The sequence below is a fragment of the Sinocyclocheilus anshuiensis genome, unplaced genomic scaffold (genome assembly GCF_001515605.1).
Source record: "Sinocyclocheilus anshuiensis isolate Anshui unplaced genomic scaffold, SAMN03320099.WGS_v1.1 scaffold816, whole genome shotgun sequence".
Classification (NCBI taxonomy): domain Eukaryota; kingdom Metazoa; phylum Chordata; class Actinopteri; order Cypriniformes; family Cyprinidae; genus Sinocyclocheilus; species Sinocyclocheilus anshuiensis.
Genome location: NW_015554154.1, coordinates 433034 through 448161, shown reverse-complemented (window position 1 = coordinate 448161; position 15128 = coordinate 433034). Strand labels below are relative to the sequence as shown.

Sequence of the window (15128 nt, the reverse complement as noted above, 5' to 3'; positions counted from 1 at the left end):
AGAGAACAAGAATGTATTGGAAACATACTACCGCCTACCTGACTCTGCCTGAGAGGTAAGGAAAAATACACTTACTTGATATTATATTTTTTATATCTCTGAAATAAATGATTGTATTCTTGAAAACAACCTTTTATTGGACTATTGAATAAAATATTAGTTAAGCTGGTGTGTAGCGGGCGTTCTGGCGCAATATGGCTGCCGTCACATCATCCAGGTGGATGCTGCACATTGGTGGTGATTGAGAAGATTAATGTAAAGTGCTTTGAGTACCCAGAAAAGCACTATATAAATGTAACGAATGAATAATTACTTAAAGCAATCTTTTATTGTACTATTGAATAAAATATTAGTTAATTATCAAAGAAAGAAAAAATTAATAGCCATAATATGGACTTTTGTAAATGCTGTGATACTGTGATGCTCAGATACAGTTATTTCCTTCTGACATTGCTGATTTCACGATTAACTCTTCACCTGAACAGTTTATGTTTGTATATATGGTACACAGTTTAACTCTTGAGATCTTGTCATATTTTATTACCATTTTCTAAACTATAGTGAATAAACTGTGATAATGTGAGAAAGTGTCAGAATAAATTTTGGTTTGACTGTATGTACTATATGTATGTGTGTGTGTGTGTGTGTGTGTGTGTGTGTGTGTTATTATTATTATTTTTTTTTTTTTATATATTTTAGAATGTCATTTATTCCCTGTGATGGCAAAGCTCAAAACAATGCTGAAAACGGTTCTGAAAACAGCTACCTAATATACATTTTTTTTCAGGATTCTTTAATGAACAGAAAGTACAGCAGAAGAACAGCATCTTTAAACAGTCACTTTTAATCAGTTTTATGCATCCTTACTAAATATATGTATTGATTTCTTTAAAAAAATTAAACAAATTAAATTTTGAATGGTAGTGTAAATAATTTTTAGAATTTTAGAATTTTTTATTAACCAAAAATAAATAATAATATGAATATTAATAATAATAATTATTATTAATTAAGTAATTTATGTTGTGTTTTTCCAGTTTCTTACACCATGAATGGCACCTATTTAAGACACCATGTCAAGTTGAATGTAATTCTTTTTTGTAGTTCAATAAAACATTTTTCTTCTTCAATAATTAATTGCACTAAATCAATGTGTTAAATTGACAGGTCTAAAATAAACACTGAATTATAGGGTGAAAATTGGACATTGTGGTTCTGGAAGGTGGATGATTACAAACTAAAATGTTAATGAATTTGTGCAGTACAGTTCAGCACTATTTCATCATAAGAAGTGAAAAAACTGATTTTAAAAAATGTCAACAGGGAAATAAAACCATGATACTATGAGGAGGAGAGACAGATAAAGGTGTAATTTTATGTGTTAGCTTCCTGCTGCTCCACCATATCTGAGGAGCTTTCAGAAGGACAGTAATTGGTAAATGGTATGCAGACTTCAGCTTTTCATTTCAAATGTCACATACTAATTAGCTGTGTGTCTTCCCCACTGTCTGCTTAATGGTAATTACTTTGTCTGTACATTTCCCGTCTGTGTGAGGCACAATCTATCAGCCCCATCCCCCATCACACACATTCATAAACACACAAGCAGATGTGCAAGGATAATGCACATTTCGTAAGATAAAGATCCAAAATCTGTTATGCGACTTCTGTATTTCTGTACTGCCTTAGTCACACACCATCATTCACAGGCGTTTCGACACTCCTTTGGCTCACCTTACTGTTGTCTGATGGTGGTCCTTCAAGAGCTCCACTGATGAGAGCAGAAGAATCTTCAGTTATAGTATCTCTGTATCTGGTGATCCTATTGGCCCAGTTCCGACTAACAGATCCATTCCAGGCTGGCTGTGTTTGGAGCAGAAAGAGTAAACTGAAAGACTGAGAATACTAAAAGATGAAAGCATTTTCATAGATCAACATCTTTTTTTCCAAGACCAACAAGGATGCATGGTTGGGCAAATGGTTCTATGGCACATCAAAATATTGTACTGTTGGTGCTGGCACAGTTAACTACAGTATACAGCAAAGCTCACCTTGGATTCTGCAGGGGCATCATCAGCGCCTCCTATGTTAGCCATGAGACTCTGTTCCTCAGTGAGGTCTGTGAGGGGTTTGTTGGGGTCTTGTGCACTAGAGGGCATGAGGGTTTCCAGCTCATGGCAGTCACTGCAGTCAGGCGCAGTAGCGGGCACTGGACGGGCACCCTTCCTGTACTGAGGACTCAGAGAACTCGAGTCAAGTCCACCAGACACATCTCTAAAAGTGACAGAGAGGGTGATCATATATATATATATATATACACATGCATATAATGAGAGCTCACAGAAGTTTTCAAGGTTTCCAACAATTTATATAACCTATTCAAACTGTTCAAATGCCCTTCCTCATTACTTTTTAAAGAGACATTATCTATTAGGCACCATAGACCCTGACATACAGTACAAAGCACACAGTGTAACAGCTCTCAGTTCTCTTATTAAACCTATAAATATATATATGTGACCCTGGACCACAAAACCAGTCATAAGGGTCTGATTCTAGAAATTGAGATTTATACATCATTTGAAGGCTGAATAAACAAGCTTTCCATTGATGTGGCTCCACCATATCTGAGGAGCTTTCAGAAGGACAGTAATTGGTAAATGGTATGCAGACTTCAGCTTTTCATTTCAAATGTCACATACTAATTAGCTGTGTGTCTTCCCCACTGTCTGCTTAATGGTAATTACTTTGTCTGTACATTTCCCGTCTGTGTGAGGCACAATCTATCAGCCCCATCCCCCATCACACACATTCATAAACACACAAGCAGATGTGCAAGGATAATGCACATTTCGTAAGATAAAGATCCAAAATCTGTTATGCGACTTCTGTATTTCTGTACTGCCTTAGTCACACACCATCATTCACAGGCGTTTCGACACTCCTTTGGCTCACCTTACTGTTGTCTGATGGTGGTCCTTCAAGAGCTCCACTGATGAGAGCAGAAGAATCTTCAGTTATAGTATCTCTGTATCTGGTGATCCTATTGGCCCAGTTCCGACTAACAGATCCATTCCAGGCTGGCTGTGTTTGGAGCAGAAAGAGTAAACTGAAAGACTGAGAATACTAAAAGATGAAAGCATTTTCATAGATCAACATCTTTTTTTCCAAGACCAACAAGGATGCATGGTTGGGCAAATGGTTCTATGGCACATCAAAATATTGTACTGTTGGTGCTGGCACAGTTAACTACAGTATACAGCAAAGCTCACCTTGGATTCTGCAGGGGCATCATCAGCGCCTCCTATGTTAGCCATGAGACTCTGTTCCTCAGTGAGGTCTGTGAGGGGTTTGTTGGGGTCTTGTGCACTAGAGGGCATGAGGGTTTCCAGCTCATGGCAGTCACTGCAGTCAGGCGCAGTAGCGGGCACTGGACGGGCACCCTTCCTGTACTGAGGACTCAGAGAACTCGAGTCAAGTCCACCAGACACATCTCTAAAAGTGACAGAGAGGGTGATCATTAAACATCACGTATTGTCTTTTTTTATAATGCTAAATTGAATGCAAGTGCTGTACACTTCTGTAAGGCCTCAGCACATGAATGCATGTCCCTGAGGCATGTCTCTGTGGTATTAATGTAATAAGGGGTAACATCAAAGACATCCAAAAGTATATTTAAAAAACTCTTTCCCCAGCAACTTAAGACTGGTTTTGTGGTCCAGGGTCACATATATAAAACTGTTATTTTAAATTGTTATAATATTTCACAATATACATTTTACTAGTTTACTGCATTTTTGATTAAATAAATGCAGACTTGTTAAGCAAAAAAGACTTCTTTTGCAAATGTAAAAAAAAATTAACTGCAGTGTGTACAGTGTATATACGGTAATTTATACATAGTCATGATAATGAATAAAAGAATTGTATTGTTTTGTGTTGTTTTGGTGATCTTGTTAAATCTAAATTTATGTGGTTAAATTATCAATGTATTCCAATCTGTGATATTAAAAGATTTGTAATATCACCAATCAAATAAGTAATCAAATACATTTAGATTCTTATAAGTATATTTTACTTGATCAAATCACAGGAACAGTGTATGCTACTGTGAAATTGCCCCCCCCCAAAAAAATAAAAAACTTACTGCTTTCAAAGACACACAATGTTCCTAATTTTCAGAAATTTAACCTGCCTTTTTCTCCTTCCCTTCTAACATTTACTGTACATGGTGAATGTTAAAGAACCAGTCATTTTATCTTATGAGCTTGGTCGCAATTTCACAGCTGAAAGTACCACTAAGCTCCCTACCCAAGAGTCTGACGAGTGCATATTAACCCAGCTTGTCAAATCTCCCCTTTTGAAACGTAAAGGTCACACGTGTATGATGGAGACACGATGCTCTATTCAGCCTCTGTTAACCAATAATCACTGCAGCTGACCACAATTCTCAGAAGAATGTGAAATGAGTTTGCTTCTCTCATTCTCTAAATGCAAAAGCCCAGCAGACTCAATCTGCCTCTGTGGCTGTTCATTAAACCAGAAGAGCTCTAATAGAGCAAGAGCAATCAGCCATGACTCTCTGTCATTCAGCTCTCAATACCCCACATCTGCCACATCTGCTTCAGACACACACACGCTTGCAGACACACTGTGTGATTGAGTGTTGTTATTCACCCATGTCTCATTCCAGATTGAAGGAACATCCAAAAAGTCCTTGAAACTTTCAAAATCTGAATATAATTTGGGGAGGCTTTGTGGCTCACTGCAGCTCGTTTGTCATTAAAAGCCTTCAGGGAAAACATATTTCTGCCTAAGCTGTAATTGTTGCAGCATTTTTCTGTGTTGAAGGAATAAATCATTTAACAATGAAAATACATTTTAAAAAATGTTTCAGTTTTTTAGTGCATACAATAAGAGTCAGTGGGTTCAATAAGTCAGTAAGTTCCTATTCAGTGTTATTTTAGTATTATTATCATACTATTATAGTATTTATTCTTGTTTTGAATTAGCTTTTATTTTTATATTTTCAGTCTTCATATTAATGTTAGTTTAAGTTTTTAATTTTAGTTCTAATTTTGTCATGTGCTTTATAATTTTTATTATTTGTTTGTTTTTATACTTCTATATTGCTTATATAAGCTTTGTGGGGAAGTCGTGGCCTAATGGTTAGAGAGTCGGACTCATAACCCAAAGGTTGTGGGTTCGAGTCTCGTACTGGCAGGGATTGTAGGTGGGGGGAGGGAATGTACAGCACTCTCTCCCACCTTCAATACCACAACTGAGGTGCCCTTGAGCAAGGCACTGAACCCCCAACTGCTCCCTGGGCGCCGCAGTAAAAAATGGCTGTTCACGGTGTGTGTGTGTTCACTGCTGTGTGTGTGTGCACACTTTGGATGGGATAAATGCAGAGCACTAATTTGTCAATTAGTGCAAAAACTTATTTGTCAAGGCAATGTTTCATTTTTATTTTATTTTCATTTTTATTTACATTTTATTTTATTTTATTTCAGCTTCATTTCAATTACAGATGATAACAAAATGATCATTTGTTAATGATAACAAAACTGGCCCAATGTTGTTTTGAACATCACTGACTTTTATTGTATGGACAAAAGCAGAAGAAACATTCTTTAAAATATATTTTTGTTCCGCACAATAAAGAAAGTCATACAGATTAATCATGACAGAATTTTAATTTTTGGGTGAACCATTTATAACCAATGGAGCAATCTAAATGTGTGGATCTTACAGAGTTTAAACAGGAGCATACCGTGTTTTTCCATTGCGGAAACTGACACACATGCAGAGCAGGATGCAGAGCAGACCAAGACACACTCCAACTATGATACCAGTCACAGCATGGATATCCAGCTCTGTAGGAGAGTGATAAAGAGAGAGAGAGAAGGAGGCAGGAGGAAAAGACAGATAAAGAAAGACAGCAGAGTGGAAATAGCAAAAGAGAGAGAGAGAGAGAATGCAGAACAGAATTGTAAAAATCAGTCAGTGAGTAATTATACATAATTAAACTTCATATTAATTCAATACAACTGAATCATGCTTAAGCATAACAATGTGTTATATTAATTATAAGTAATTATACGACTGGTGTATGTAAGTCTGTGTGATTTTCTGTGGCCAACTCCCCACAGACGGCGTGTGTGTCTGAGGCTGGACTGAATCACTTCACACTTCCTGTGGGAGTGCTATTAATTGAGTGTCAGTGATGGGCAGAGGCAGATGGCAGTCTCTACACACACACACACACCTGTGACGCCTCATGCCGATTCAGAGAAACTTAACTGGCATTATAAACAAGGGTTTTCTTTGCCAAAGCAATAGAAAATATTAAATACACATAAAGATATATACAAGCACAAATCAGTGAAATTTGCAGGTTCATCTTTGTAAGCTATAAGCTTTGTAAGCTATAAGCTCACATATCAGCCAAGATTTCTGTAGCTCAAAGAGTATTGCAAGGCCATGGGTTTGATTCAGTTGATTGTATACCTTGAATACGATGTATATCTCTTTGGATAAAAGCATCTACCAAAGGCACAAGTGCAAATGTAACAGAAATGTATAACTGTATTACATAAATGTAAAGATTCTGAGGTTTCAATTAGTAGCTATGGGAGATTGATTCTTTTATATTTAAAGTGAAATAAAGTTTACTTAAAAACAAATTATCACTGTAAAAACAGTAAAAACATTTTTTATGTTTTTGAAAGGAGTCTCTTATGCTCACAAGGATGAATTTATTTGATCAAAAATAAAGTAAAAACAGTAATATTGTGAAATGGTATGAAACATTCAAATAAAGATATTTTGATAAAAGGAAAATAATAAGGAATGTCATGTATTTGAAACAGAAATCTTTTAACATCATACATTTCTTTATTATTACTTTTGATCAATTTAATGCTGAATAAAACTATTAATTTATTTTCTTTTTTTTTCTTCTTTTTTTTTCTTTCAGACCCCAATCTTTTGAACAATAGTGTATCTATTTACATCACAGGTAAAAAGTCACCTGGTAATTAAAAACAAAAAAAACTGCAGGGTGATATTGTCATACTGCTCTGAAAAGTGCAAATCGTAAAATGCTTTATCGGATCTATAAATTAAATAAATTAATTAAACTAGCCAAAGCAATACTGCAAAGTACCAAGTAAATGGTCACCACAGAAACATAATATAAACCTTGTACACACCCTTAAAAAAACCATACACTCAACAAATAGTGTGAAAACCTTTACATACACATACACACCATATTTCTTTGGAGGAGTATAGACATCCTTCACAGGTGAATATGGTCCCACCCCAACTTCAGTGCAAGCCCCCATCTTAAAATAATAACGTGTCCCACTCATCAGGCCTTGGACCTCTGCACTGGTAACAGAACCTAAGGAAAGAGAGTGAGACAAAGAGAGATTTATCAGAGACATTATAAATTCTCATATGAAGTACAGCACCATGTGCTTGTTGTTTGTGTGTGTGTTTGTAGATTTACCATCATGTGTGAGGTTTATCCACAGGTGATCTGGATGGCTCATGTTGCCAGTGTAGAGGATCCAGTAGGTCAAAATGACACCATTTGGCTCCAGTGGAGGGCGCCAGCTCACCAGAACAGAGTATGAGTCCAGCACACTCAACTGCATATCCAGAGGAGGAGAGGAGGGTCCTGTCATAAAAACCCACGTTTATACCCGACACACAAGACACCAAAAAAGATAAGAGAAGCATAATAATTAAGAACGTTTTCGCTCTGAATCATTTGAATTAAACACAATAAAAAAAAACTCCTTTACCCATTATTTCAGACTATTCATACTTAAAGGGGACATCGGATGCCAATTTTCCACAAGTTGGTGTGATTCTTTAGGGTTTTCATGAAATGTCTGCCAAATTCCTCAATGGTCGTGTAAAACAACACCCTTTTTACCTGGTCAAAAACAGCTCTGTTCTCAGCGACCCGTTTCGTTGCATGTCTCTTTAAATGATAATGAGCTATTGCTCACCCCGCCCCCCTGTTCTGTTTTTTGTGTATTTGGTGGCGCATTACCATTAAAAACAAAACTACTCCACTGTGTCCTCAGTTGCGCTGATGTCAAGAGAAAATTAAGACTCTTATGGTCACTTTTACATCCAACTACAAAACACCTGCATTGGTTACGACACATTGTTGTCACTCACAGAAAACGGCACACAGCTTACAACTGGCTGAGGGCAGAAATATTCTAATACAAGACGGTCCGTCAGCAGTCGTGGGTGGGGCCTGAGCAGTATGATGTCATACTGCTTAGAAAATCAAAATGGCTTGATAATTGAGACTCTTTAGGTTTTATGAGGATTTAAAAAAAAAAAAGGAGTGAATGGATTTTTATCATTGTAGGGTGGTTGTGTCCACACACTGCTAAGACACATTTACAAACACCATGTAAACGTGAATTTTGCATCCGATGTCCCCTTTAAAGTACTGTGTCATTCACAGTGGTCTTTGCATGGTACGTCACGGTACAGTACTTTCAGAAATGCCATGGGACTACTTTGCTGTAAGTGTACTCTGAATGCACTAATATAATTTATTTTTATTGCTTTAAAAATTGCAAAGGGATTTATAGGATCAATAAATTAAATAAATAAACTAGCTGACACACTGGTACAATACTGCTTATTGATATCTGCTGCAAAGTACCAAAACAAAATAGTGACCACAGAAATGTAATAAATAAACCTTGAAAAACAAAACTTGAAGGTACACAACTTTTTAAAAAAATCATACGCTCAACAAATAGTGAAAACTATTTACACTAAATATAACACTATAACACTAACATTTTTTCAACAAATAACTTAAATTTCAGTCTGTTTCGGTCTGCATGGCTTCTAGAAACATGCACACAGAGTCACATAGACTATTTTAATGCCAATTTTTGATCATTTTAGAAGGTTGGCAGTAAAAATCACTATCCACTTTTATTGTATGGAAAGGAGCAGCTTGAACATTCTGCTAAACTCCTCATTTTGTGATTCATGCTAAACTTGATTTTGAAAGCAATGCTTTGAGTGAATGATCCCTATTGTATGCCTGATATATTGTATTTTTGTGTGCTGGCTGCTAATGCAACACAAATATCACAAACACAAAAAAAATTCAGTTTTCCTTTTGTAGAAAAAAGTGTTCGCCAAAAAAAGCACATTTAAAGGTTTGTGATGCTATAATGGCCTCAGCATGTGCGGTCTGGGATATACAACGAGTATAATATCAGGTTTTTTTAGAGGGAAAGGTCTCATTTTGAAGTGCCCACTTTTTCTCCCCCCCTCAAAAGTAGATAAAGCTCCTCTCAGTTAGTCTGACACTAAATCTCTGTGGCAACATGCCCCTCCCTGCCATCACTTGGCTAGACTGACTGACAAGCTGAAAGACTCTTGGCCAACAAGAGGGGCAATTCCATCTGGGCTTTTAATTAAAGCCAATTATCTCTTTACACCTCTCCCTATTAATCCCCTAACTGTTAACCTAACACAAACACACTGACTCACACTGAGCCACACAACTCACACACTCGCAATACACTCACAAATACGTATTCATTCATCACTTCCCACTCAAAAAAACCCTAAAGACACTCACGCTTGTGTACACACTATAATTAAAGCTCTCGCTCACGCACGAACAAACACAAGACACAGTATGAACTCCCCCAAATTTACCCATGTGATTTACTCATGTGAAAAAGAGAATAAAGATCATATAACATCTTCATACTTCATATAACTTTCTTTTTCCCATATATTAGGTAGAAAGGCTCTTTTACAGCACTGAAATGGGCTGTACTCACTGTCTGGAAGTGTGGACTCTTCCACTGTGCTGCTGAAAGGGCCACTCATATCAACTCCCTTAGACTGCACAGCAATTTCATAGCTGGTGAAGGGCTTTAGTGATTCCAGAAAAATCTCCTGAGAAGAGCTGAAATACAGTGAGGTACAGAAAAATGCAGTAAGAGGACCAGTTGACTGATAAAGGAGTCAATTAGTGCTATCTAGAGCAGCGTGGCAGAGGACCTACAATAATGTACAGTATTTGAAAAATAATGTGTTTTTTGAACATTAAAGCATGTCAACATATTCTGTTACACCAAATACACAAAATAATGATCTTTAAAAAAGCATCATATGACCCCTTTAAATAAATCAGTCAAAAGTTTGGGGGAAAATTTAATGTTTTTGAATGAAGTCTCTTATGTTTACCAAGGCTGCATTTATTTGATTAAAAACACAGTAAAACAATCATATTTCGCAATATTATTACAATTAGAACAATTAGAAAAATAAACAGAAATAAATTAAAAACAAATTTGCTTTAATATATCGTGAAATGTAATTTATCCCTGTGATGGCAATGCTGAGTTTTCAGCATCATTACTCCAGCCTTCAGTGTCACATGATTCATCTGAAATCATTCTAATATGCTGATTAGGTGCCTCTAGAAACATTTGTTATTATTGAAAACAGTTGTGCTGCTTAATATTTTTTTGTGTAAACTGTGATATTCAGTATATATTTTTTTTCCAGGATTCTTTGATTAATAGAATATTTAGTAACATTATAAATGTCTTTACTGTCACTTTTGATTAATTTTTGATCAGTCATATAGCATATATAGAGAAAAATATCATAAAAATATATAGAGAGAAAATGATAGGAATTAATTTACAATATTTACTTAAAATTCCAAAAAAATTATTATATTCTATTATTAATGATAAATTCTGATCAATTTCAAAAACGCCAAAGATTGGCAAATAATTGCTGGATGAATGAATGCTTGGGTAAGAAAATGACTGAGCAAGTGAGCGTGCGATGATATATGTGTGCCTTTAGTCTTTATTTCACAATGATTGTTTATAATCTGTCTATACATGACCATTATTGTGTATATGCCTGGTACCTGGTATAGTATGATACCAGCGATGCATTGCGTATTCCTGCGGGGCTGCAGCGTATAGTGTAGTTGATGATTCGCACATTGCTAAAGTGCGGTTTCTCCCAGCGGAGCCAGATAGAGGTGGAACTGTTTGCACGAGCTCTGACGCTGATGGGTGGCAATGGTGGGAGAGAATCTGTCATCCGCACTAAGAAAACAATACACACACACAAACACACACAAATTTAGTGCGATTTAAATCTACAGGACAGCAAGATATGATTTGATCTCATCACAACCACACGCACCTCGTGTGAGCTTCTCTGTTCTGCCCTTCCAGACAGCAGGATAACCCTCAGTCTGTTTATTAAATGCCCAAACTTTCACCTCATACAGCTGATCAGGAGCTGAAACAATCAGGCAAATAAAACTTCACATGCTCATACTGGAAAACATTGCGCATACTTTGCATTCATGCTGGTGTAGGCCAGTGTTATTTTAGTATCAATAAGATGAATAACTGATATATAATAATAATTAGAATATTTTTTGTATCATTTTCATTTTAGTGAAAGTTTTAGTAATTTTGTCATTTAAAACTTTTTTTGAAGCATATTTCAGTTTTACTTGTAGTAATTTAAGTGCTAAATGAAAATGAAAAATACTGCTTTGGCAACTAGCTGAAGTTTATTTTATATATTTTATTTTAATTAACATTTCGTTTATTTCAAGCAATGAAAGTTATTTTTTATGGCTTTAGTTTCAGTTAACTATATTAACCCTGGTGTAGACTGGTCTCTTGAGCAAGAATTGCATGAAAAATACTGTCTGAAGTCATGGGCAAACAGCCAATACAGCCAAAGCTGATCTTCAGTTTTTCCTTTCTCAGATCCTTTTATAACGGCTGACAGTGACAGAGTCACTATCCACTAAGCACATCCAAAAATACAGTCCCTGCATTTAGCATCAACGGAGCTGCTGTGTAAATGTGGCTATTATATTAGAAATGCAGTTTCAAGTATATTTGTGTGTGAGAGTATAGTTTATGTGAATGAAGTTACTGCTCAGCTCTCACCAAGGCCTGTGACCTCATGGTGTTTAACTCTCTTCCTCAGTTTGATCTGTTGAATCCTTTCATTGATCATAGGCTTCTCCTCATTGGGCAGCTCCTCTCCATCCAATTCCCGCCAGGAAAGCTTATAACCGGTGATCTGAGTAAGATTGGGTGGTGGCTGCCATGTGACATGGAGGGAATGCATTTTGGCTCTTACGTTGAGCTCAGTGGGAGCAAAGAGCACTGGGAAAAACAACAGAGGGAGACAACAGTGAGAACGGCGGTGTGTATTTTGTGTGAGCATGCTGGCAGGGCAGTACATAAGCAATGACGCCTCCAGGACAGTTTTAATGAAGGATGCTGAAAATTGCATACAAATTAAACTAGTATTTTAAACAACCAAAAAGAAGCCTGCAAGCTTATCCAACTACAATAATTCATGTGGATCAGAATTATTAGATTTTTTTATTTTCCTACGTTTAACCTCCCGTTTAAGCTTTAAGAATAGACCTTGGGAAACAGCTAAAAATGAGAAAGTCCTAATAATTTAGATTAAAAATAATTTACTTGATTTAAATTTTTAAGACAAAATTAAAATAATTAAAATTAAGATAATATGAATTAAATAATTTTAAAATATAATTAAATAAAAGAATTAAAATAATAAATAATTCAAAATGGCTATGGATTGAACAGAAGATACACATATTCATTATCAGATTTTATACTAAAATTAGCATAACATCCATTAGCATTCAAAAGTTTGGGTACAATATGGTTTTTGGTAGGGCTGCACGATAAATTGCATGCGATATTTAATGCGCATCTTGTCAGAAAGCCGGTTCTGTAATCAGCGGTTACAGAACCGGCTTTCTGACAAGATGCGCGTTAAATATCGCATGCGATTTATCGTGCAGCCCTAGTTTTTGGCAAAAAATAATAATAATACTTTTATTTAGCAGTGATACATTATATTGACCAAAAGGGACAACAAATAAATGTATAATGTTACAAAAGATTCTTATTTTTAAATAAGTGGCAGTTTTTTTAACTTTCTATATGACAATTTCCACAAAAATATTAAGCAGCACAAATGTTTTCAACATTGATAATAACAAGAAATTATTCTTGAGCAACAAAGCAGCATACTGAAGACTGGAGTAAAATTCAGCTTTACCATCACAAGAATACATTTACATTTTTATCTTGTAATAACATTTCACAATATTACTATTTTTACTGTAATTATTTTATCTGATTTTTATAAAATGCAGCATTAAACAGTAGTGCATTTAGGACTTTGTACTTGACCATAGATTTGAACTTTGTTCCAGGGCAGACAAGATCTAAACTACACACAAAAAATTACTAGCATAAAGCATGTGGTGACATATGCTTACTTGAGTTTTTCATTTTTGGACCGTGTCTGATTATACAGTACACGTAGACATCACTAGAAAATCACTATTTAAATCACTAGAAAATCTGAAGTTAACCAAAAATGTAATGAAGTTAACCAGTGGGGTGGTCAGTGTTGTTTTAGGGGATCAATGGCCCACCGGCCGCCCCTTGGAGGCACCACTGCATATAAGTTTAACCTTGTGCGAGTTGAAACTGGTATCAGTGTGCATATAGTGCATTTGCTTATGTGTGCGTGTTTATGTGTTTACTCACCCTGAGTAAGGTTTGGTGTGTGGTGCGAGGCCCACTCAGAAGACTGACTGAACCCAGCTCGCGTTCCCGCCGCAATCCGGAGCTGGTACGTTTGATTTGGTTTCAGATCCCTTAGAATCACCTGCGTCTCATTCCCACCCACTTCCACAGAGTAGATGTGATCCACTGGAGGGCACACACACACAAACACGTGCCAGAAAATAAGTATGCCAGTGAAAATAATTTCTGCAGCTGGCTGATAAAGAAGCACGAACAATGAATGTCTGAATTGAGTTTGCTTCTGTCTCTCATTCTGCGACACAGGCCATCAGACTGAATCTGTCCACCTTTGTTCCACCTTTATTGCTGTTCATTAAGCATCCAGAGCTCTAACAGAGCAGGAGTAATCAGCCATGTCTTTGTCATTCAGCTCAAAATACCCCAGACATGCCTGCTGCCCTACTAGCGACTACAGATAATGTACATACGAATTCAGCAGCCAACATGTATTTATCATGTTTAAAGGTCAAGGTCACATCTTAACCCTATAAATTCTACAGTATCATATTTTATATGCAAATTTCAAAGGCCTCCAATTTTTCAACATGATCAAAACTTTGCTGAAATACCTGTTGTATACAATCTACTACATACCTTTGTCGTCTGATTGATAGGTTGTACTTTTTAGCAAGTAAAAGGCCTTTTATGCCGAGTTCACACTGCACGATTTTCAAACTCGTCGGATCGCCGTTGTTTTCACACTGCGTGACTATCTGGGGTAGCATTCAGTTGCTGCTGTGTTCACATTGCACGATGGATCGGCGACAGGGGGTTTCACACTGCATGACTTCACAATAGGAAGAATCGCCGACAGCTCTGTCTGGTCCGCAAACTACGTTTCACAACAAAACACATGCGAGAAGTGATAAGGAAATAACGCGAGAACCCGCGTGCATCAGACCGGAGTTCTCGAGCTAGACTGGAATTATTAAAAAATATATATATATAGCCCGCAAATTGTCTGTGAGCTGATTTCCAGCTACAAGGAGAAAAAGAAAAACAGATTATACAGGAGGGAGATGCAGGGAACAGGGATTGGGTGTTCTGCAAAGAGAGTTGGAGGTAAATAATTTTGCAGTAACTGTTATGCTGATGTTGTGGCTGGTCAAGCAAATGTTTGTGCTTGTTTCTGTATGATATAATTGTTCATATATCTATTAAAATACTGATATTCTGGTCTATAACTCCTCCCCGAACTTCCCTCTGCCCTGTATCTTGGTCTCTCATTGGCTGTAGGTCATCGCCGATGTAGTTTTCAGTCAGAAATCATTGCACACAGCGTGATTGCGAATTGCCGATAGCTCCAGATATTTAGCATGCCAAATATTTTGTGGGCGTCGGCGACGTGTCGGCGATTCCCTCAGATCGCGTCTTTGATAATTCACACTGCATGATTGTCACTCGCGTGAACGAGCACCAATTTGCCTC

At 36.6% G+C, this 15128-nt stretch overlaps 1 protein-coding gene across 1 annotated transcript in view; it reads right to left on the bottom strand.

Annotated features, from left to right (window-relative positions):
- Positions 1-15128, bottom strand: part of igdcc4 (immunoglobulin superfamily, DCC subclass, member 4) — a 77910-nt gene that overhangs the window by 8282 nt on the left and 54500 nt on the right. The window contains exons 10-19 of the mRNA XM_016463495.1: positions 13662-13826; positions 12009-12230; positions 11242-11340; positions 10958-11141; positions 9849-9976; positions 7517-7687; positions 7274-7408; positions 5774-5876; positions 3273-3495; positions 2956-3084 (exon numbers count right to left, since the gene is read on the bottom strand). Coding sequence (XP_016318981.1) covers positions 2956-3084; positions 3273-3495; positions 5774-5876; positions 7274-7408; positions 7517-7687; positions 9849-9976; positions 10958-11141; positions 11242-11340; positions 12009-12230; positions 13662-13826 — 1559 coding nt within the window. The remainder of the gene's footprint in view (positions 1-2955; positions 3085-3272; positions 3496-5773; positions 5877-7273; positions 7409-7516; positions 7688-9848; positions 9977-10957; positions 11142-11241; positions 11341-12008; positions 12231-13661; positions 13827-15128) is intronic.